The sequence below is a fragment of the Manduca sexta genome, chromosome 10, assembly GCF_014839805.1.
Source record: "Manduca sexta isolate Smith_Timp_Sample1 chromosome 10, JHU_Msex_v1.0, whole genome shotgun sequence".
NCBI classification, from domain to species: Eukaryota; Metazoa; Arthropoda; class Insecta; order Lepidoptera; family Sphingidae; genus Manduca; species Manduca sexta.
Genome location: NC_051124.1, coordinates 1,522,605 through 1,545,244, shown reverse-complemented (window position 1 = coordinate 1,545,244; position 22,640 = coordinate 1,522,605). Strand labels below are relative to the sequence as shown.

Genomic DNA, 22,640 nt, shown 5'->3' with positions numbered 1-22,640 from the left:
GTGTACCGCAATCAACAACTCTCTTTGATCTCCTACAGTCCGCTTATATCGGCTAAGTTTGTTATTGTAATTGAGCAATCGTTGATTTTTGACGGTGGAGACGGACTTTGATCTTACAATTGTATGATTTGTAATTCTAGTGCTATATTAACGTTTAAAGCCAGTAATTATCGCATCAGTCGAGAAGAATCGGTGAAATGTAGCCACATTATATTGCACTAATATCCCCCTATCACATCATGGAAAGGAACGTATTTGGCGAAAACTGGGTGCCCTGATTACGCCTCTGCATACCCTTACGGAGATAAATGCTTGATGTGTGTTTGTTTGTTTGCTATTGTCCACGGGGATAGGCAAATACAAAAACAAGGCTTCACTGACCGTTTAATAGATTCAGAAGTCGATTATTGATCTTTAGAAACGCCAATTTAATTATCGCCTTTGTGGTTCCAGACGTAAGAAGAAAATTCTTTAGGTATTTAATGTAAAGTAAAATTTAAAATAAGTTTATTCTGGTAGATAATAGCTTGGCATTAAGTCAGGCTTGAGCATCTATACTGATATTCGTTGGTTTGTTTGGACGCGTTATCTCTGAAATTACTGCTTTGATTCTGAAAATTCGCTAATGGGAGGTACATTATAAATGCTTTAGGCTACGTTTTATTTTCCAACAGGTTGTTATGCAAGCAAATCCGTCCGCAAATACTAGATACATTTTTCAAACTCACCTCAAAAAGACAGTCTTTCACTTAAACAATTGACGCGAGCAATTAGAATTTTACAGCTCTTAATGGGAAATTTTATGCAATTTGAACAGAACTCGGTAATAAAATTGATAGAACAGACAATTTCTCGTCTTATACTATCTGTGAATTCACTTGAACGAATGTCAAATGCATAATTTATGAGGTGCTGGGTGTCACGTGGGACGATTAGTGTTAAACAGTGCTGTGAGATATAAATAAGTTCTGTAATTTGGAAATATTTTTAAGATATTTGAATGTACGTATGAAACTTTGAATGTTTTTGGATGTTAAATATATATAGTGTGGATAAAAATGTTTTTAAGAGAGTATTAGTGATACATTTCTATAAAAACACTGTCACGATTACTTTTATAATGATGTGAAATAAAAGAATCGGTGCAAACAAAAATAAGATTTTATTAAAAATACTAAGTTACCTAATAACAATTTTGACATAATAAATGTCACAACATTGACTGTTTAATAGACTCAATTGAAGGACAGGTTTGATAGCCCTGTAAGTAAGACTCAAAAATTCCCTATTTACCTATACGGCTTTCAAAACTGTCCTTTAATTCGAACACCCGTAATTGTTAAAAGACGGATTTGTCCCCATAGACGGTATAACCTAACCTAACCTAACCTAACTTATAGTACTAAAAAAAGGTCTACAAATATTAAGATAAAAAACCTACACGTTCAACCAAAATAGCGAACGATTTGGATTCGGTCCGGCATCTTTAGAGCGTGAAATAAAAATATTTTACAACAGCAAGCCACAGATTGAGGCGTGCGCCAGTAAAACTTATAAATCAGGCATCCTCAACAATGCCCAGGAGGGACTTTTATGCTAGGGCTGCTACGTATGCGGTTTTGTGGGTATCAGTTAATGGTATTTTTTAAATAATGGAGCTGATGTGGTGTACATATATTTTATACTAGCTTTTGCCCGCGGCTCCGCCCGCGTTATAAAGTTTTTCAGGGTAAAGTTTTCCGTTATAAAAGTAGTAGTTTCCCGGGAGCCTATGTTCTTCCCAAGGTCTCAAACTGTCTCCATACCAAATTTCATCTTAATACGTTGGGTAGTTTTTGAGTTTAACACGTTCAGGCAGACAGATGCAGCGGGGGACTTTGTTTTATAATATATTTTTTAGAACTTTTTAAGTGAAACAATCCCGTCATACATCATTGTTGCATAACTTTAACCGTTTACGCAGCGCAGGCAACGGAAGCTCTCAAAACTCATAATTTTCCCCGTTTTTGCAACATGTTTCAGTACTGCTCCGCTCCTATTGGTCATAGCGTGATGATATATAACTTTGAGCATTCCACAAACAAATGAATATTCAACACAAAAATATTTTTTCGGTTCGAATCGGTAGTTCCTGAGATTAGCCATTACTGCTCCGCTTCTATTGGGTATAGCGTGATGATATATAGCCCATAGCACTCCACGAACAAAGGGCTATCCAACGCAAAAAGATTTTTTCAGTTTGGACCGGTAGTTCCTGAGATTAGCCATTACTGCCCCGCTCCTATTGGGTATAGCGTGATGATATATAGCCTATAGCACTCCACGAACAAAGGGCTATCCAACGCAAAAAGATTTTTTCAGTTTGGACCGGTACTTCCTGAGATTAGTCATTACTGCCCCGCTCCTATTGGGTATAGCGAGATGATATATAGCCTATAGCACTCCACGAACAAAGGGCTATCCAACGTAAAAAGATTTTTTCAGTTTGGACCGGTAGTTCCTGAGATTAGCGCGTTCAAACAAACAAACAAACTCTTCAGCTTTATATAATAGTATAGATTTAATTCGAAACATAAAAGTAATGAGTGTGAAAATCGAGACCCTTTATTTAATATGGACATTATAGATAGTCGATAAAAAAAAATAAGTATAAGTAGTTAAGATATAAATTGTGAAATATATACCTCTTCTATATTAGAGAAACATGATTAAAAATACCGACCTATGCAATTTTAGAAGCAATGTACAAAATTTATATTTTTTTTGTTATATAGTAAAGAAAAAATGTTCTCCCTGTAGAATTAACCTCCCATGTTACTAAAATCAGCCCACTTTAGCACCTACTGGTGGTAACAATAACGGGTTTTCCCTCATTCAAACAGTCCACCTTACTAAAATTCAAAAATATCTCAATTCAAACCCAACTCGCATGCCTTCGAAAGTAATTTCCAACCCTCCTTTGATACTGATCTCCAAAATTACGATTATGGAAGGGAAACGGTGCGAAATGGAGCGAAATAAGGGCGAAAGGAAGGCGAAAGAAACACCTGCCCGATGACAATGGGAGCGGTATCAAATTATGCAACAAAGAAGGACGATACCAACGTGTTGAAATTGAATGGAATATCAAAGGTTTATATTGAAATGATGGAAATAGGTACAAATTATTTTTGGAATAACGATGAATTCATTATTAAATTGTAACGTTTGACAAGCACTATTGTGTTTCGATTCGGAGTAAATTAAATATGGAGTGATTAACGTGGTATAAATAAGTTATGACCGGTCAAAACATATGAAGGCCTGGGCAAAATAAAAGAATTATTCAACCTGAGATTCCACCAGGTCTTCGTGGTGGATGGAGCCCGGGGCAGAAACCATGACACTCTTGGTGTCTTACTTGTAAAGCGTACGCAGTACGAGTACGATTACTGCGCTAAGGTCGTGGGTTGGAATCCTGGATTTGGTCAAAAGTAATGGTGACTGGATTTTTCTATCTGAGAAATTAAGCAGTCGCAGCTCTGAGTTAGGAAGTTAGCAATAACCCCGTGCCTCTGAAAGTACTTGAATCTGTGGGACTGCGCCTGATCTCTTTGGTCATCTTGGATTGTCGTCTCACCAGATATGAAAGTGAAAGAACAGAGAGTGCACCTGTGTATTGCGCACACACTTGTGCACTATAATATTTCCTGCTAAACTGACTGATTTTTGTTGAAATTCGTCATGTGGAAAGATTTAATTCAATATTAATGAAGTGGTCATTTATTAAGATCATTATATAATGTCTTAGCTATAAATGAATCAGCTTGAAGCTTGAAGTTATTAATCAACGTCTACCTCGTAACTTGATTAACAAGATATTAATTAGTTTTTTCTAGGACCGATAAGAAATCACTAACAACTGAATTTAGGTCATCTAAAATTTCAAGTGAGGCGCGACGAAGTCTCTGAAACTTGACTGAGGTCTTTGAAAAACTTATTATTGGATTTTTACGTGAGATAAGCTTTAGATTTGAAGAGGCTATCAATTTTTGTTATAAGTAATTATTATCTTAATTACTATATGTTAGGTCGATCTGGAAATCTTTCTGGGAGGCCATGTTCAGCAGTGGACATCCTACAGCTGATGATGATGATGAATTATTAGCTTTTGCTCGCGGCTTCGCCCGTGTGAAGGAGTTTTCCGAGATAAAATTCCCGCTATATATAACCTTCTCAGGGTCTTTAACTATCTCTATACCACATTTGATAAAAATCCGTTCAGTAGATTTTGAGAAAATCGATAACATACAGACAGACAGTTTTTACGGACTTTGTTTTATAATATGTAGGTATAGTTAGATAGATTGGTGCATTTTTTTTCCATATAATATGGTTGTGAATTTTCATAGTTGGTGTTAATATTATTTTATAATGCCGTTTAATTATTTTATACATGAATAACGTCTACTCGGATTGTAAGAAAGACATATGGACCTTTAACAGGGACTACCTATTTTGAAATACATTTATCAAAAATGTTTGTCATCTAAAATATAACGGAAAAATCAAAATCCAGGTAATATTAAATAAGCTATAAAATTTTGAAATTTGGTGGAAGGGTTGCCGTCAAATAGTAATAACATCTCAGAAATAACATACTGTGACGTCACCGCTTGTCATCGGCTATAACGCTACGTGCGTGAGAAAGAGATATAATAATAATAATAATAATAATTTTATTGTAAATAACCGAATTTGTTTACAATTGCAATGGTTACAAATTATAAACTTATTATAAAAACAAAAATTAACATATTTGCCAGGGGTACCCAAACTAGGCTAGGCCTGTACCTTGGGATACCAGAAACAATTTAAATATAAAACATAATTAGGTTTTCTATAATTTGTTTGCTAGGTGAGCACTAACAGTAAATAAAATTAAATAAATAACAAAATTGAGTGAGATAAGAACTTCTTTTATACAATATTATAAAACATAATAAGGTAAAAAGGTAGCAAAATAATAATAACTTATAATTTATTTATGATGTTACATAACAATAATTCTGTTTCTTCATAATTCAAATTAAACAGCCAGCTAACAATTGTATTTTTTATTTTAAAAGGGCAATCGTTCTTGATGTTACAGTGTTTAGAGACGTTGTTATAGATAAACGAATGCGAGTAATTCGGAAATCTTTTAGCAAAGGTGGATTTAACTGACGGAAGGTCTAACCTGTAAACTCTCCTCGACAATACTACATTATAATCATGGGAGTTATAAATATTTTTGTGTGCAGATACACAAGCTTTAAGTATGAATAATTGTCGAACCCTGAGAAGCTTCAATTCTTTATACAAAGCATCCGTGGGGGACCTAAACGGTTTGGACAGCATGACCTTCAGAACGGCACGTTGTGCTCTTTCAATAAGTAGCATGAGTGATTTGGCTGCACCACCCCAAACACCAATGCAATACGCAATTAGGGACTGACAGAGAGAATAATAAATAAGTTTTAGGGTATCAACTCCGGCGGATCTACGTAATAACTTCATAATGCCAATGACCTTGCGAACTCTATTCGATAATGCTGAAATGTGACATTCAAAGTTCAGACGTTCATCTAGGATCAAACCTAGGTACTTAAAAGTCTTGGTTCGCTCCATGGAAACACAGTTACAAATGGATGGTGAGGAGTAGTAGAGAGTAGTCGCAGGTATGAATCTTGCAATGAGAGAGGAGTGGAGGTTGTGTTCTGGCTGTCTTATGGAAACACATGTACTTTGTTTTACTAGTGTTGAGGGTGAGGAGATTATTTTGCAGCCATTTCGATATAAGATTCATGCCTTTTTCAGCCGCGATGCGTGCACTTTCCCAGTCAACTCCGTGAAATATAATAGCAGTGTCATCTGCATAACAGAATATGTCCGCTGACTGTAGGTTATTGTCGTGAATGTCGTTCATATAAATAATGAAAAGTAATGGACCGAGTATACTCCCTGTGGCACGCCGAAAGTAACAGGTAGGGTAGTGCTATTGAGTTTGTCGATTTTGACAAGTTGCTTTCTGTGGGACAGGTAACTGTGAAACCAATCCAGAGCAATGCCGCGAATTCCCATGTTTTCTAATTTGCGCAATAAGATGGGTACCGAGACAGTGTCGAAAGCTTTGGCGAGGTCCAGAAAGACACCATAGCAGTAAAGGCCATTGTCAAGATGTGAAGCTATAGAGTTAGTGAGCATTTCTGCGGCATCTTCAGTGGACTTGCCTCTTCGAAAACCGAATTGTCTTTGCGCAAGCAAGTTATTGTCTTCTAGAAATTGCGATAAACGTTTGTTAGTAATTTTTTCCAGTAATTTAGAAAATACACTCAGAAGTGAAATTGGTCGGTAATTGCTGGGCGAATCTCTGGCTTCTCCTTTGTGTATCGGCGTTACAGACGCTACTTTCCAAACATCAGGGAAACAACCTGTGGTGAAACTTAGATTGAAAATATGGGTAAGAGGCGTAATGATATAGGATCTTACCGTTTTTATGAGTCTATTTGAAAAACCGTCTAATCCTGGGGCACTGTTATTATTTAAATTGCGTATGACATTATCAACCTCATCATGATCTGTAGGTGAAAGAAAAAAGGAGTTTAGCGGACCGTTTGTGATATTAAATTTGGAAGCTAAGCTGTCTTCAGATTCACTTATGTCTGTAAGTATTCTACTTGCTAAATTCTGACCGACAGACACAAAAAAATTGTTGCATTCATTAAGAGATTCAGAAGGGTCCTCTAGCTTAGAAAGCAAACCACAGGGTAAGTTATTCTTTTGTTTTAAATGATTTCATTATCCGGATGTTTTCTCGCTTGCATGTGTAGATGGTCTCTGTGTCTAATACATCGCATGAGGCCCGGCGTAATCCAAGGTTCAATATTATATTTTCGTTTGCTTATTTTTACTTCATTGGTGTGTTTTTGTACAATGGTCGAAAAAGTTTCCAAAATAGATGTGCCGCCTCGTTAGCATCTGTCATTTTAAGCACAGAAGTCCAGTCAATTTCTTTCAGGTCCGTGGTTATCTTCTCGAAATCTGTTACTAACTTAAGTCTAGGAGGCTTTTTGTTTTTGTATTTTTGGGTCGACAGACCCATAATAACAATTTTATGATCTGTTATATCAGTATCGCATACTACGCTAAGCGCTGAGTGTGTTGATTTTAGAAAAATGTGATCTAGACAAGCTTCAAGTCGAGTGGGAAGGGTGACAGCCGGAAGGAGACCATGTTCAGCAGTTTTACATAAATATTCTGAAGAAGTGTGTGAAATGCAATCTCTAGTTGAAATATCTATATTGATATCACCCGCTAAGATTACATGAGGGTAACTTCTTAAAGAGACTAGATTATCCAGTGAGTTGATAAAATTGGTAGTATCCTTAAAAGAAGGAGAGCGGTAAATTCCTAGAATTGTTATAAGTTTTGGGATCTCTATATTCAGGCAACATGCATCATCAAAATAGGGTTCTGCGAATGCGAATATGAATAACGGGTTTATTTTTTAACCAATATTTATTTTACTTTCATAGTTACTTTTCCATACAACTTTCTGGTACATAAATAAAATAGTGTACAAAATCAAATATAAGAAACTAACCTATTGTGTAGTTTTATGTTGAACGTTTTTAAATATTGTTTCGTCTTTCTTGCTCTTCACAACGCGTAATTATATCAATTAGTTTTAATCATGTACTTCTACACAGTTCTTTGCTGTTAAAGACCTTTCGCTGCATAAAAGGATGAGATAAGGTTCTATCGTCAAATTAAATGCGAATCGATGCATCGATTTATACGTTAAATGGGACAGTGCGCCATTTGTTCCAGGAAAGGATTTTCATAGTCAGATCAGCGTGCAAAAAATAGTATTAATAAATAATTATATGTAATCAATTCGCCAACCCTATATGTCGGTTTCACAACCTTTCTGATTTACGACAGAGTACCGTAAACCCTACTGTAATGTGTGTAATAATTTTTCTTTTGACCGAATTATTGTATATTTTTTATTGCTAACACGTAGTGTTACTCAAATACCGTTTGTATTCGATTTTGTGGTTTATTCCAATAGTGTTATGGTATAAAATGGCTTACGTTATCTGCATCTGCTTGAATGGATTCGATTTTACCACTAGTGGATGATTTGAACTGGCAATATGCATCAAAAGCAACTTTTTATAAGCATTGGTTTTCGAATAATTTCAACAGAATATTTATTGGTATTTGAAACATGTAAGACTTTAAAAAAGTGACGATAGATTAGTTGAGAGTGGAAATAACTGCCAACACGAATGACTGAATGTTTAAAACTTAAGGTCAAACAATTTTGATTTTTCTAAAGATATGTGTGTCCTTTGTGAATTATTGCTTGCTTCAACTGTAAAGGAATACGTTGAGAGCAAACCTGCTTTCCAGCGAACTTCTTTATAAATGAGGGTATGTGAAGTCTGCCAATCCACAATAGGCCAGTGTGGCGGACGAAAGTCTAATCCATCTGGAAAGTAGAGGAGACCCGTGCCCGGTAATGGGACGGTATTCAGAATTTACAAACCCTTAACATCTTTATAGAAAACTTCTCAGGTATGTAGATTTCCTCAAGATGTATTCCTCGTTAAAACAAGCGATAAGTAACAAAGATAGTAACTGTAGTCTATACATTAAACTGATTTTGAAAAGAGCAACACCAGAGTTTCTTGCCCGTTCTTCTTTGGTGAGAACTGCTTTCCGAACTGGTGGTAGAGTCAATATTGACGGAATCTAAATAATGTATAACGTTTTACGGATTCAAATAAATCATTTCATTTCGATACGAACGTAAGATTAAGAAGTTCTCAGGTATGCAGATTTCGTCACGATGTTTTCCTTCACCGTTAAAGCAAGCGATAATTCACAAAGAATACACACATCATTTAAGAAAGTCAGAGGCATGTGCCCTTGGGTTATGAACCTGCGCACATTCGTTTCGGCAGACCATTCCAATCCCAACTAGGCTGTCACCGCTGGCTATAATGTAAAGTATTTTTATTTTTAATAGTTGACAGTACCTTATAAGGTTATTGATAAGGTCTTTAATGTTTTGTCACTTGTCATCGTACGGAGAGCAACGTGGAGCGCTATATGTAAACAAAAATAGCGCCATTTTGAATATATAATGTAGAATGGCGGCTGTGTTTTATTACTCATTTAGCGTATTTCTTTTTTTGCATCTGTCCACGTAGTATTAAATCACAAAAATAGAGGGAATAAATTCTTTGACACTATCCCTAGGGACCCATGAATTTGAAGTAATAGAGACAAACAACGAAATATTTAAGAGGTCTAAATAAGACTATGAAAGAGCATGGAAATTAGTTTGTCTGTTATTTCACGGACAAGTCATCGACCATTGCGAATTATTCTTTCTATTAAATGAATTGGCGAGCAAGGAGCTGGCCCAAAAATTCTCATCAGGCCCGAAATGGAAAAAATGGTGATGCATGCCTTGGGAGACTTGCATATGCAAAACCTACGCACTAAGATGTGCCTGTATGGTATTATCGAAAATAGTTTCGCCAAAAGATTTAATTGACCAAAAATATTTTGATTTTAAAATATATTATCTTTATTCAATATAAAATTTTGCTCACAGCTCCGTCCTCGTGAAAAAGTTTTTCCGAGATAAAAAGTCCCGCTTTATATTTTCCTTGGATAAATGGAGATATTTTAAGTTAGACCTCTAGCAGTACATCGGTGAAAACTGCATGCAATTCCATGCAGTAGTTTTTTCGTGAAGCGTGGGCAAACATAGAGTTTAAAATACAGACGTATAAATTCTATAAATTGTTCTTTTGGTTTCTGGTGCTTTTATAAAAACCGACAATATTAGTTTTTTTTTTCAACATCAAATGTACAGACATCAGCCTACTATAATTTTATTGTATTTATACAGAAGAAGAAAAAACATTTATTCGCACAATATATCTAGATATGAATTGGTATAAAAAGGCTGCCATTTTATAATGTAATAAATGTTGTTTCTGAAATAATGTTTTTAAATGAATATAGTTATTACCTTTTCACCATTTAATTTTGGGTATTTTGTGATTTTGTTCGCTAAATTAAATCCAATTGTGTTTATTATCCCAATTTCATCTAAATTGGAATTTTTCTAGTTTCATACAAACTGAAAACGAGTAAACTTTAATTTTGTAACAAAACTGGTTATATGCTACGGTGGAAATGTTTCTCTAACTGAAATTGTGAAAACATGTGAATCTTTTAACTCATTTTCACAGAAATGTTAATGCTTACATTTGTTTGTGGAATAAAAATTTCAACGATTTCATCAAAAGTAGTTCATTATTTTCGATTTTCTAAGGTTTAAAAATAAAATTGAATGGTGTTATTTCATGTTCTGCAACTATCTAGAGCTGATTGCATATTTTTCCATTACAAAGAAATTAAAAGCACTCAATTGCGCTTATCCTAAAATGTTTTTAACTCAAAATGATTAATAATTATGCTAGATTACTATTCAAATTGGAATAGTGTGTGCTTGCTTGTCGGCACAAGTGGTAAAGCAATGGCATTTTCGAATTGCAGAGATCTACAGTATTCAACAGCTTTCCAGTTACCATAAGACACTATGCTGATGTTGTCAAAGCTGCACACACGCGACACAAAATAGTGGGATTGAACTGTGTTTTTTTTTTTTGTAATAATAATAATAATAATCAATGTTTATTTTTGCACAAACATAACAATTAGGAACGCATAAATAGTTACATTATTATTAGTAATGTTAGTACTTATAACTTTTAAAACAAAACACTAATTGAGAGGGGGCCCAAACTAGGCAGTGCCTGTATTTTGAGGGCCAAAGATTAGACAACAAGTTATGACTGAAATTACTGCGAATAAATCGTTCCAAACGATGCAGATGATGGGAACACGGTAAAGGCTATGAATCTGGCATTTGCAGCGGTAAATAGCGGACTTGGCACGTTCCGATCTACGACTACGAATCGGATTACTGAGTTTATTTACTACGAAATACATTTGAAAAATATAAAGATTTCTCCTCGGGTTCAGCTTTTGAATTGCAATGTGGAATTAAAATGGCGGACTGTTTTTGAATGTTGCGTTTGTTTTGCTTATATGGGTGGCGGGAGGGGGGTGCAAGTATGTGCATGTGCACGCCCTGCCCAGATATAAATCAGATAAAATATGTCATTGAATATATTTGCAACAATAGGAACTATCGATCATAGAGGTTTTTAGAATAAAGTATTTTCAAAAACCCGCGCGATTTGAATTTGATAAAAGGAACTTAATGATATTACGAGTATATAGTATAGAGCGTAGGTGCAGATGCACCTCCCTAAAACTAATCTTGGCAGCGCCCATGCATACCTAGTCGACGTCCATGCTACACTGGTCTAGTGTCTTGCAGTTTCTAGCAGCTTGAATCATTGGAAATTGTATCCTAATAACTTAAAAATAACTAGCAATATTTAATTAATACAAACTTTATGTAACTTTAGGAATAAATAAATTAATTCATTCTTCATTAATATATTTAGTTTTCATACCGGAAAAATACAATATAAGACCTTTGTTCCAGAATAAGTCAATACCACACAGATACCCGACCAATACCAAATAATTGGAGAGAAAACATGCTTTCCTTAGATGTCAACACAAATAAACGCAATTAGCGAATTCGAACACAAAAGCCGAACAACGGTATTGAGTATTTTGGTTACGGAATTGTATTAATTTTGTATACCTGTGCCGTCTCCAGATGTCGCGGCAGACAATCGCCCAAAATGAACAATACAGCGGGGCCTGTTTTAGTGCCGGGCTGTTTTATGCTGGTAACACAATTGGCGTTAAAATCTTTGTTTTTGAATTAAGTTTGTGTAGGTTTGGTGGTAGCGTAGGAGTCTGTGTACCAGTGGTGAAGGCTACATATAACGTAATTCCTGTCGACTTCTCTTTCGTAATTTATGTAGAATCTAATTATTATTAAATTGCAGACCGCATTTATGCATAATAGTACCTATATTTTGTGTCGGATTACCTTTCGGAAAACTTCGCCCTTCGCCACTGATGTAGACTATACGATATTTCAGAATAATAGGTAACCCAAAAGTGTGGCTTGTTGACCTCGAAAAGCACTCGAGTTGTTATAAATATATAGTATGTACATATAAGTCATATATGTGTATATAAATATCGAAATAAAATGAATAAAAATCACAGCTGAACCACTGTACTGATTTTAATGTTTGATATGTTATTTTGAGATCATAGGAAGGACAGCATACTCTATAGGAAAATATATAGCGCGTCTTTTATCCCAAAAGTTTAGTTTGTAAATAAATACAATACCTAACCAAACTCTTGCATACGAGAGATGTACAACCAAATAGTTGCTTATAGATATACCTAGAAATGAGTATAAATGTAGCTCATTCCCGCAACCCTAGAATTGAATAGGTTACATAAGAGTGAAGTTGGCGTACCACTTTTTTGAAGTGAATTCTTAAGATCTTTGAAAAGAAATCAAAGGAGCAAAATTACTTTTCAATTTCTTTTGCAACCTCTTTAAAGCCAATATATTGATTTAATTTCAAGAAATAAAACTATAATATTAATAGATTTTCTTGTAATTATTTCTTTTAAGTATAAATGATAGAACATTTCCACGTTTTAAAAGGTACTGTTCTAAAGATATAAAAAGATGTACCTATAATATACTATGCGATGGTTGCCTTTAAGACAGAAAAATAATTGTTCTGATATATTTTGTATTCTTATGTTTACGCAAATAAACATTGGAATAAAGCTCGTTTTGGGACTTTATCGTAGTTTGGTAGACTTTGTATACTTATTAAATATAGATATTGTAACTGAATTTTCGGATGATAAACGCAGTCCGCCCTGAGACCACGAAGGTTGCAGTTTTCGAAACGCAAGAAAATCAAAATATAAATATCCCTTGATACGTTTTCCTTTTTTGAGTAGGAAAATAACTGATAAAAATTCCAATCTCAAGCTACACCAAACGCCGTGTCCGTCTTAACCCTTAGCCTATTTGTTATATGTATATTGCAGAGCGTAGTTTTTTACGCCACGGCTGTGTATCCCTTTATTTGTTCACCGTTCTGTTGGCAGAAACAGCGCGCCCTGTCAATTCCATTTGGGATGGATATAGCTTTCGCAGAGTTATTAGTTAAAAAGAGTAATCGAATATCGATTAAATTACTTTCGGAATTTATTGTTTAGATTGTAGAGAATGTTTACGGACTTTCAAATACAACTATGAAAGGTTATTTAAGTAACTAGTAAGATTAATTTTGTTGCTTTGAATGACGAGACGAGCTTGCCGTTCGTCTGCTGGTAAGCGATATGACAGTCCCTAAATAGTAGAAACACCATCCGACATATTGAATTACAAGATATTGTTTGGTATTCTACTGCGCTCGCCATTCTGAGACATTTGATGTTAAGCCTTATTATGTCCAGTAGTTACACAAACTAAGATGTTTTTCAAACCAGAACACAACAGTCCTTACAACTACTGCTTGGCGGCAGAAATAGACATTGCGGTGGTACATAGCGGACTCTCACATATGGGAGACCCACCACCAGTAAAACCTGACGATATCTGGCTACAACCTTCTATCACAACTCAAATAGAAGTACTGTAAATATACGATGAAATAAAAGAGTGAACATGTTGTATTTTCAATTCTATTTCATTCGTTTGACGCGACGTGAGATAAGTAATGCTATGTCAAGAGAATGAAGAAGACATTTTTCAACTTGAAATTCTGTTCCGTTATTCTTTTATCCTGCTTATAATATAACCGTAAATGTCTAGCTTTAATATGTTTCAAATGTTTTAAAACGGTAAAATTTGCACGTGTATTTTCGGGGTTCAAATATTATATGAAGCGTTAAAGTTGCTATTGCGTTGTCAAGTTTGAATGGATTAAAAATGCTATATATATAAACTGTTCCTAAATAAATTTGAATAATATTGAAATAAAACTATTTTTCAGATTTTATCGCGGTTTTTATATATATTCATTTGAACTCTCTATAGTCCATTGAAAAGTTACATTTGGGGTTGCGTTTTTTAGAGGACGCAATTTTATTTTTTAGAAGTGTAGGGGGGGTCAGTGTAAAGCTACAGCCAAGTTTGTGGGGTCGCCACCCTTGTCCCACGGCCGCCATCTTGGGTTGAAATGGTTTTACGATGTATCTCTTAAACTATTTATCTAACAAAAAAATTATAAACATTTTTGTTGCAAATTAAATTCTCTACAACTTTGGTCCAGTAACTTTTGTCGTAGAACTATAAATAAAAAGTTATAAGCAAAAATGTTAAGCAATTGCTTCATCTGTCCCAAAGCGATTCAGGATCCAGTAATTAGCTTACAAGCCGACAACCGCTGGTTTGTGTTGTACGTATTATTAACCTTATAAACACACGTTCTGATGACGTTGCAATGGACATTGCTTAACATTGAATTTCTTAACATTTTCGCTTATAACTTTTTTTATTTATAGTTCTACGACAAAAGTTACTAGACCAAAGTTGTAGAGAATTTAATTTGCAACAAAAAATGTTTATAATTTTTTTTTGTCAGATAAATAGTTTAAGAGATACATCGTAAAAACCATTTCAAACCAAGATGGCGGCCGTGGGACAAGGGTGGCGACCCCACAAACTTGGTTTTAGCTTAACACTGACCCCCCCTACACTTCTAAAAAATAAAATTGCGTCCTCTAAAAAACGCAAGGTAAGGCCTAAAAAATGTAACATTTCAATGGACTACTAAGACTTTGAAGCCTTTATTCACGGGGCGAACTAAGAGGCAGGCCGATTATTTATTACTATTATTATTTGATTACAATATCTACCTACATTTTACAATTATATACATAATTATATACAACATAAAAAAAAATAGTTGTACACTATACGTAGATATTGTAACATTAACCTGTCGGACGACATACATCTTATTAAAATATAAAAAAACGATAAAATAAAAAAACTAGTTTTATTTAGACGTCTAAAATTCGCGTAAACATAAATCGTTATGTTCTATGTTCTAATCATTATGTTCTACCACCTCGATAGCAATAAAAGATCTAATTCGATATCACCACTGCACTTCCCTCTCCGTGATTTACACCTACAGATCACCTCATAAATACCTCGGATGGATTGCAGAAGCTTCCACATTGTAAATGATGCAATCCAGAGCGCTCGTAACCAATGTCTTCTGGGATATTGTTCCTGTGCTGCAATTTGTTTGAATAAAATTTTAACGTCTTTAGAAGTATTTCTGTTTCTTTACACGGTAGACTGCCACTGTTACTTAATTTTCAAATGATGGGTGACTTAATTGATAGGTAGCGGCGATAGCCTAGTTGGTTGTGGAACGGACTGCCGAGACGAATGTGAGCAGGTTCAAAACCCAAGGGCACACACCTCTGACTTTTCTAAAATAATTTGTTAATTATCGCTTGCTTTAACGGTGAAGGAAAACATCGTGAAGAATCTTGCATACCCGAGAAGTACTCTATTATCTCATTTCATTCTCATTAGGCCAGCGTGGTGGACTAAGGCCTAATCCATCTCGGTAGCAGAGAGCGCCAGTGCCCAGCAAAGGGACAGTATATAATATAGGGCTGATATTATCTATTTTTAATATATGAGTTTAATACTTTAACTAACTGATGATTAAAAATTCCTCCATCATCCAAATGACATTCAACTTTAATATTAAATAAATTTAATCAAACGAAATGCTCATGTATTTTATATCAGCGAATTATTCCGGCGGCCATGTTTGGTATAGTATTAAAATTCCGAAATTTGTCCTGCGATACTGCCGGTTGAATATAAAGTTGTTTCCACATTTTAATATCTCTCTCTTCATGATTCATTATACCGTAGCCAAGTTTTAATTAAGATTTACATAAAACAGATAATGTTGAACTAGATTTTGACGACGATTTCGATTGTTTTTACTGGTGGCAAGTCTATTTCTGATTTCTGCCGCCAAGCAACAGTGTAGTCACTGTTGTGTTCTGGTTTGAAGAATATTGTAGCCAGTATAACTACTGGATATAATAAGACTTAACATTTCATGTCTGGATGTCGAGCGCAGTGGATTACCTCATAATTCAAGGTGAACAATACTTTATAATTCAAGGTGTTGGATGGTGTTTCTACTGTTTATGCAAGCTCGTCTCCATTCAAAAGCAAAAAAACAATGCTTGATTCATCTGATGGAAGGCTTGATGAATAATCTGATGGATTATATGTGTGTACGTGCTGTAAGGGTTTTCTGAAGGATATGATGGTGTGTCAGTAAAAAAAATCTGAGTGAAATGGAATAAATTTTGTAAATACTAAAACAAGGAGTCTTCCAATAAAATCGATATTATTCACATCATGAGACGGAATACTGTGAAAATTGGGTGTACCAGTTGCGCGTCTGCCTACCCCTTCAAGGATAAAGAGTGTGAGTATGTGGGGAACAAATTTAAATAAAACTTTATAAGTAATTGTAATTGTTAAACTGGTCGGCGATTCCGACTACTTTTTGTATACGTGAGTAAAACCGTGTTATTTTTGACTAATTGTAATTGTTACTGGAAAAATAATTTTTACTGTTTGTTGTCACGTAAAAAATCACTGAACGATTTTAATAAAATTTCTTATAACACACCGAGCACCATTAAAAAAGTCTTAGAGTATATTTTAGCTTGAGTATATTTTTAGGAATAGATTTTTATTTTTATGAGAAATATAAGTCTTACTGTCGGTTTGCTATTATGACCAAATCACTGAACGATTTTTAATACAACTTCCTATAAACACCAAGAAAGTTGTAGACTACATTTATCTTCTTAAACCTTTAAACCACTGTTGCCTTAGATAAAATCTAGGTTTCTATTCAGCATATTTTGTTTACCTAAGACCATATGCTGGCCTGAAATCAGTATTCAAAATGTATTCGGCACGCAAATCTGTTCTGATTCCCGCTGTGTAGCAATTTCCGTGCACACAAACCTAAATTTTGTTCCTCTACTTTTTTTTACTTATATTTAGTACTATAGTATTCAAATTTTGATTCTTCTTACAAACTTATGGAAATCATTTTCCACAGTATTTATACAGTAAAATATTAGATATTATGAGTGCTATTCAAATTTTTATTTCTTCTTACTAACTTATCCAATTTTCCACAGTATTTATATAGTTAAATATTAGATATTATTATAGTAAAATTGCTAAATATAATATGTAATTAGTTTTTTAAACGACTAGGGTAAAGTGACCGCAAATTTCATTAAAATCCGTTTAGTTATGTTAATGTTTCTGCGTTTATTTCTAACAAACATTCAAACATTTTTACGAACTTTCACATTTATAATGTTAATAAGAAGTATTGTTAGATAATAAAGTCAATCACTGAACTAGTTTAAGTTTACTTATAATAGTATTAGTTCCTTACAAAAATATTAAACAATAGACTTAGGTATAGATCGAACATTAGGGCTAAATTTGCGCCCCAAAGTTACTAATTGGTAATATTGTCTCATTTGAAATGTCGTGTGACAAGACATCACAGCGTCCTTAAATATTAATACAAAATAACATGTTTACAGAAAATATACGCATTCAAAACATGTCAATCACGATATAGAAAAATTACAAAGCATTTTACATTGATGTTTTGCCATTTCTTAGTTGATTGAGTAACCATCGCATGAGCGCAAAATTATAATATTTATTTCTTGTTCATAAGTACGCTTTAAACTATAGTAAAATTCTAGCAGTATTGTTTTATTATGACACCAATATTGTAAATGCTGAAACTTTCAGCGCTTTCAATAACTTTGACGGCTGATCGCTTTGAGATTCTCTAGCTTAGATAATAATTCAAGGTGATTAACTTTAGACAATTGCCTTTGTAAATTTAATTTTAATTATAATGTAGTTGATTATTTCAAATTTGTAAATATGTTAGAAATTTGGATGTTTGTTGGAAGTAAATATAGAAACCGCCGAATAGATTTCGATTGAAGATTTTTTGGATTTTATTTAGAAATGTGATTTTTTTTTGTCTTAAAAGCATTTTTATACTGGCAAAACTGTAAGTAATCTTACTGGTGGTAGGATATATTTTATATTTTCCCGAATAGCGACCACCGTAAACAAGGTGTCAAAAACCCGCCATAGTTGCCATAAGTATGTCGCGTTCCGAAATCAGCCTTTGTATATCCGAGATGTTAAGACCTGCCATATTGGCTCACGTATATGTGTTGTGTCCCGAGATCAGCCTGTATATATCCGGTTATCCGGCCGGCATAATTGTGTCGACTGTCGAGGGATAATCATCTCTCGTCAGTCGACATTCTATTGGACCCTATTCTACTTACGATCAGGTGAAGTGGGATCACGTTGGCGTTCCGTATAAAAAAAAGCAAATACTTATAGTAACCTAAGGTAAGGTGGTGAAAGAAATACCATCAAAATCATTTTCTGTATATATTTAGTTAACTTAAATAAATCTTCCATTAAAGACCAGTTTATCGTAAGAACCAATTAAGAGATCAAAGCTATGGCAAACTAAAAAATAATTTTGATTACCTTCCCTATCTACTGTCCCGTTTGAAATCAAGGCTCGGCCAAAATACTCGAATTTTTAATATACGTTTCTATGTGTTTGCTTATTAGTCTACTGGTCTACGCAGTCTCTTACACTAAGTATCTTTAAGACTCAAAATAGTTTAATAAGATTAAGTCTCGGCCGCCGTATGACAGGTCCAAACTTTGAAGAGCAATGTCATGTTGTGTGGCCAATGTTGTGTGGTTGAAAGTAAGCTGATTTTGATTTCGACGGTCCTCAAAAACAAAATCGCAGCTGTTAAATGCTCTAGCTGTAGTATGAAGTGTAAATATTAATAACAATTTCAAACACGGCGAAAATTTCATTGGTCATGTCTAGTCGGTAGCCCCATGCTGCCGTGAACACGGGGCATCCTTGGATGTGCGGGAGCTTCCTCCAACCTCCCAAAATGAAGGTAGGGGATTACACTAAGCGGCACTGTCCAGGGTCGGTTGCGGACGAAAATTAGACACTTTCTATCAGAGGGAGTCGACACTCGTCCCTAATGCGCCGAAGAACGCCACTGCGGAGTTTAATTTAGTATTGCAATGCATAGGGTGTATACAGTCTTAGGGAATCAGCTCAGCGGTCGTCAGACGTTTTCCATCTCAACGGACGGCTTAATGCCGGATCGTAAAGTCGGCAAACTCGCAACCGTCCAGTCGCCCTATGAAGGCTGGGCGGTAGTGGTAGATTTCTTTCTCCGCGAAAACAATAGGTTTGGTACTTCAATTACATGATATTTCAAAGAAAACACATCTAGGGTTTCAGAATTAAAATAAAATGTATGAGATATATTGTCAAGCTAGCTGAATTTTCGAAAGTAAGTGCGGAGTGAGTACTCCAGGAAATTGCCTTTAGCGCTCCACTGAACTTTGTTACTTGACGTTCAACACTGGAATTTTCCTTCCATTTTATGGAGGCGGTTTACCGGTAACCGATGTTTTATAGCCCCAAATCCCACGTCAGATAGCTAGCTGACACAAATCTTGCGGTTTAATCTGCTTTCTTGAGTAATTCGATTTTCACGAATTTTACAAGGATTTTGTCTATGCGGTTTAAGGTATTTCGTCTTTGTCTATTCTTGAAGGATAAGATAGCCTGGATTTTTTTTCGCATGATTTAATTTATTAGATTAGTGAATTAGTTTACTGTGGTATTGAATTTTCTGCAACTATTTTGATCAGTAACTAGTAAGTACCACTTGCCTAGTAAAATCCATTTTTCGTCCTAAATTTCTACGCATTATTGATCACATTTTTTTTATTTTTACACTGAGAGGAATCTCGAATCATTCAGTCAAGAAACTGCTTATAAAAAAAAAAAAAGAAATTGGTTGTATATAGCTAATTAGTGTCAGTCTTGAAAACCAGCAAATAAGCAACAAATGCATCACCTCCATAATTTCTTCTATTGCAATAACTAATTAACAGTTAACTAAAAATAAAAACCCAAACACCACAATGACATCATGAGCTCATGATCGCGTGTCGCTTCCGACCGCTACGTCCCGCATCGGAGTTCATACGTTTCATTGATTGTAAACACGTTTATTGAGTTTCCACGTAAAATAAAATGGTTTATTGTTTTTTAAACGCGTCGAGTAGGCGTCGTGCCGTCAACTTGCACCAGAAACGACACAAAATTGTGGAAACGAGCTATAATTTTTATTATATAACTTAAAGAAAAAACGAGCATACTGATCATCTAGTATATTATGCCTTTCGATAAACAGTAATGCTATCCCAAATTTTATCCCCGAAGTGGTAGGCGCAACTGGTACACCCACTTTTCTCACCACCACCCACCCACTTTCACTTACATACCCGCCGTGCATATTCCGTCCTAAGATGTGATAGGGGGCAAATCTAGCGAAATAGTGAAAATACTTATCTACTAAGATCTATAGTTTACACTGTTCTAGTACTTTTTAATTATATTCTTATGTAAATGTTTCTTTAACATATCATTGTTCTTGCTAGTTGGTACCGGACGAATTTGTATTTCGGATAATTTATTATCGTTTTAGGATCCTCAAAATACAGGTGTGAGAATCTCTAGTAATGTATTTTTATTGTTTTTAATGTTCTTTTATTAATAACTAGCTTTTGCTCGCGGCTTCGCCCGCATGAAGGAGTTTTCCGGGATAAAAATCCCACTATATATTTTCCCAGGATAGTAGCCTATAACCTTCCCAGGGTCTTATATTATCTCCACACCAAATTTTGCTTTCTTATACCACGTCCTGTTCCCGTGGGAACGGGATAAAAAGCATCCTTTGACCGTCTCCTGGTTCTAAGCTACCTCTCCACCAATTTTCAGCCAAATCGGTTCAGCCGTTCTTGAGTTATAAATAGTGTAACTAACACAACTTTATTTTATATATATAGATAAGATTTGTAGACATTATGTAACGATGGTGCTGTATTAAAAAATATATTATGTTATTATAAGTATATAATAATACATTCTTGTTACAGAACTGGCAAACTTCACTACCCTACAAATGTGTGCGGGCCGCTGTTTGAAGAGGAGTTGGAGTTCTGGGGGCTGGACTCCAACCAGGTGGAGCCGTGCTGCTGGTCCACCTACAGCATACACAGAGACACGCAGGTCTGTGGTATCAGTCTACCTATAGATGTACAGCCAGGCGGCCAATTCCGTCTAAGGGTAAATCCGTCTTTTTGGAATTACAGGCGTTCTAATCGAAGGACAGCTTGGTAGCAGTATAGGTAAGTAAAGATTTTTATAGTCTTTTACCTATATCAAAGCTGTTCTTCAATTAGAACGTCCGAAATAGTAAAAAGACGGATTTACCCTCTAGACGGAATAGGGCCCCTTGACTATAAAGCTAATGAATATAACTCTGTTGTGCGTGTTTGTACCTAATAAATAAATACAACTGAATGAATGAATAATATCGATTTATGGACCTCCCTAATGAATTACAAATTATAAAATGGAAGTTTGGAAATAGTTATCGATTTTATTTTTAAGGATATGGTCGAATAAAAAAATAATGTGAGTTATAAACAGATTTTAAACTGATGTTAACGAGTATCAAAAAAATTATATGTAGTAAAATATTATAAGTTCAAGAATTGATTTCTTCACAATCTCTTTAATAAAATATTACATAAGATTTTACCATTTATATTCTTTCACACCACTAATTTTTTTGCAAAGTAACACTTGTATTTCTACACGTGTAAAGTAGGTATTAGGAGCCGAAGAAACTTTAAACAACTGCTCCATAAATATAAATATAGAACTATTGACTACTCGCTTACTCAGGTGCGTAAAAAGAGGTAATTTACGACTCGTTACGTTTGTACTCATATTTCTAAAACAGTTGCCGTCGTTTCGTCTCATTTGCGTGGTAAATATGTGGCCAGGAGATTAGCGGTTTAGTAACAGTTTGATAGGTACAAATTGACTGGTTAGCGGAGGTATTTCGAATTAGTTTTTGTGTTATTCATTGTCAAAATTTGATAGATTGTCAAAAAATAACTTTTCTGAAATATTATATTAAATTAATTCAGGATTTCAGTCTATCTACGTGTCAAATTTCATTCAAATCTATTCAAAAGTTTCTGCATTTTCTTATAATAAACCTTCATCAGCTTAATCTTCAGTAAGATTTATAACTGACAATATTATAGCTGTTTGTTTTTAATGGCCACACAATAAAGCATGAACGCGTTACGGGAACCATAAAACATCATAGACAATTGCTTCCTCAGTAACCACGCTCGTATCTGCCTCCGCTCATCACCTACGCCGCTGAATATCCTATTATTATGTAGAGTAATGTAGGGTAAGTGTGCGAGGCGTGTAAGTGTGCGCATTTAAAATATCTCGAATGCGATTTATAACTAAGGGACGGCATTTGTCCTCTTTGGTACCCCGCACGATATCCTGCGTAGCGCTTGT

The 22,640-nt window shown here is 34.9% G+C and overlaps 1 protein-coding gene across 1 annotated transcript in view; it reads left to right on the top strand.

The window, feature by feature from the left end:
• Positions 1 to 22,640, top strand: part of LOC115450751 (potassium voltage-gated channel protein Shaw) — a 227,759-nt gene that overhangs the window by 35,743 nt on the left and 169,376 nt on the right. The window contains exon 3 of the mRNA XM_037437251.1: positions 21,188 to 21,320. Within this exon, the coding sequence (XP_037293148.1) occupies positions 21,188 to 21,320 (133 nt within the window). The remainder of the gene's footprint in view (positions 1 to 21,187; positions 21,321 to 22,640) is intronic.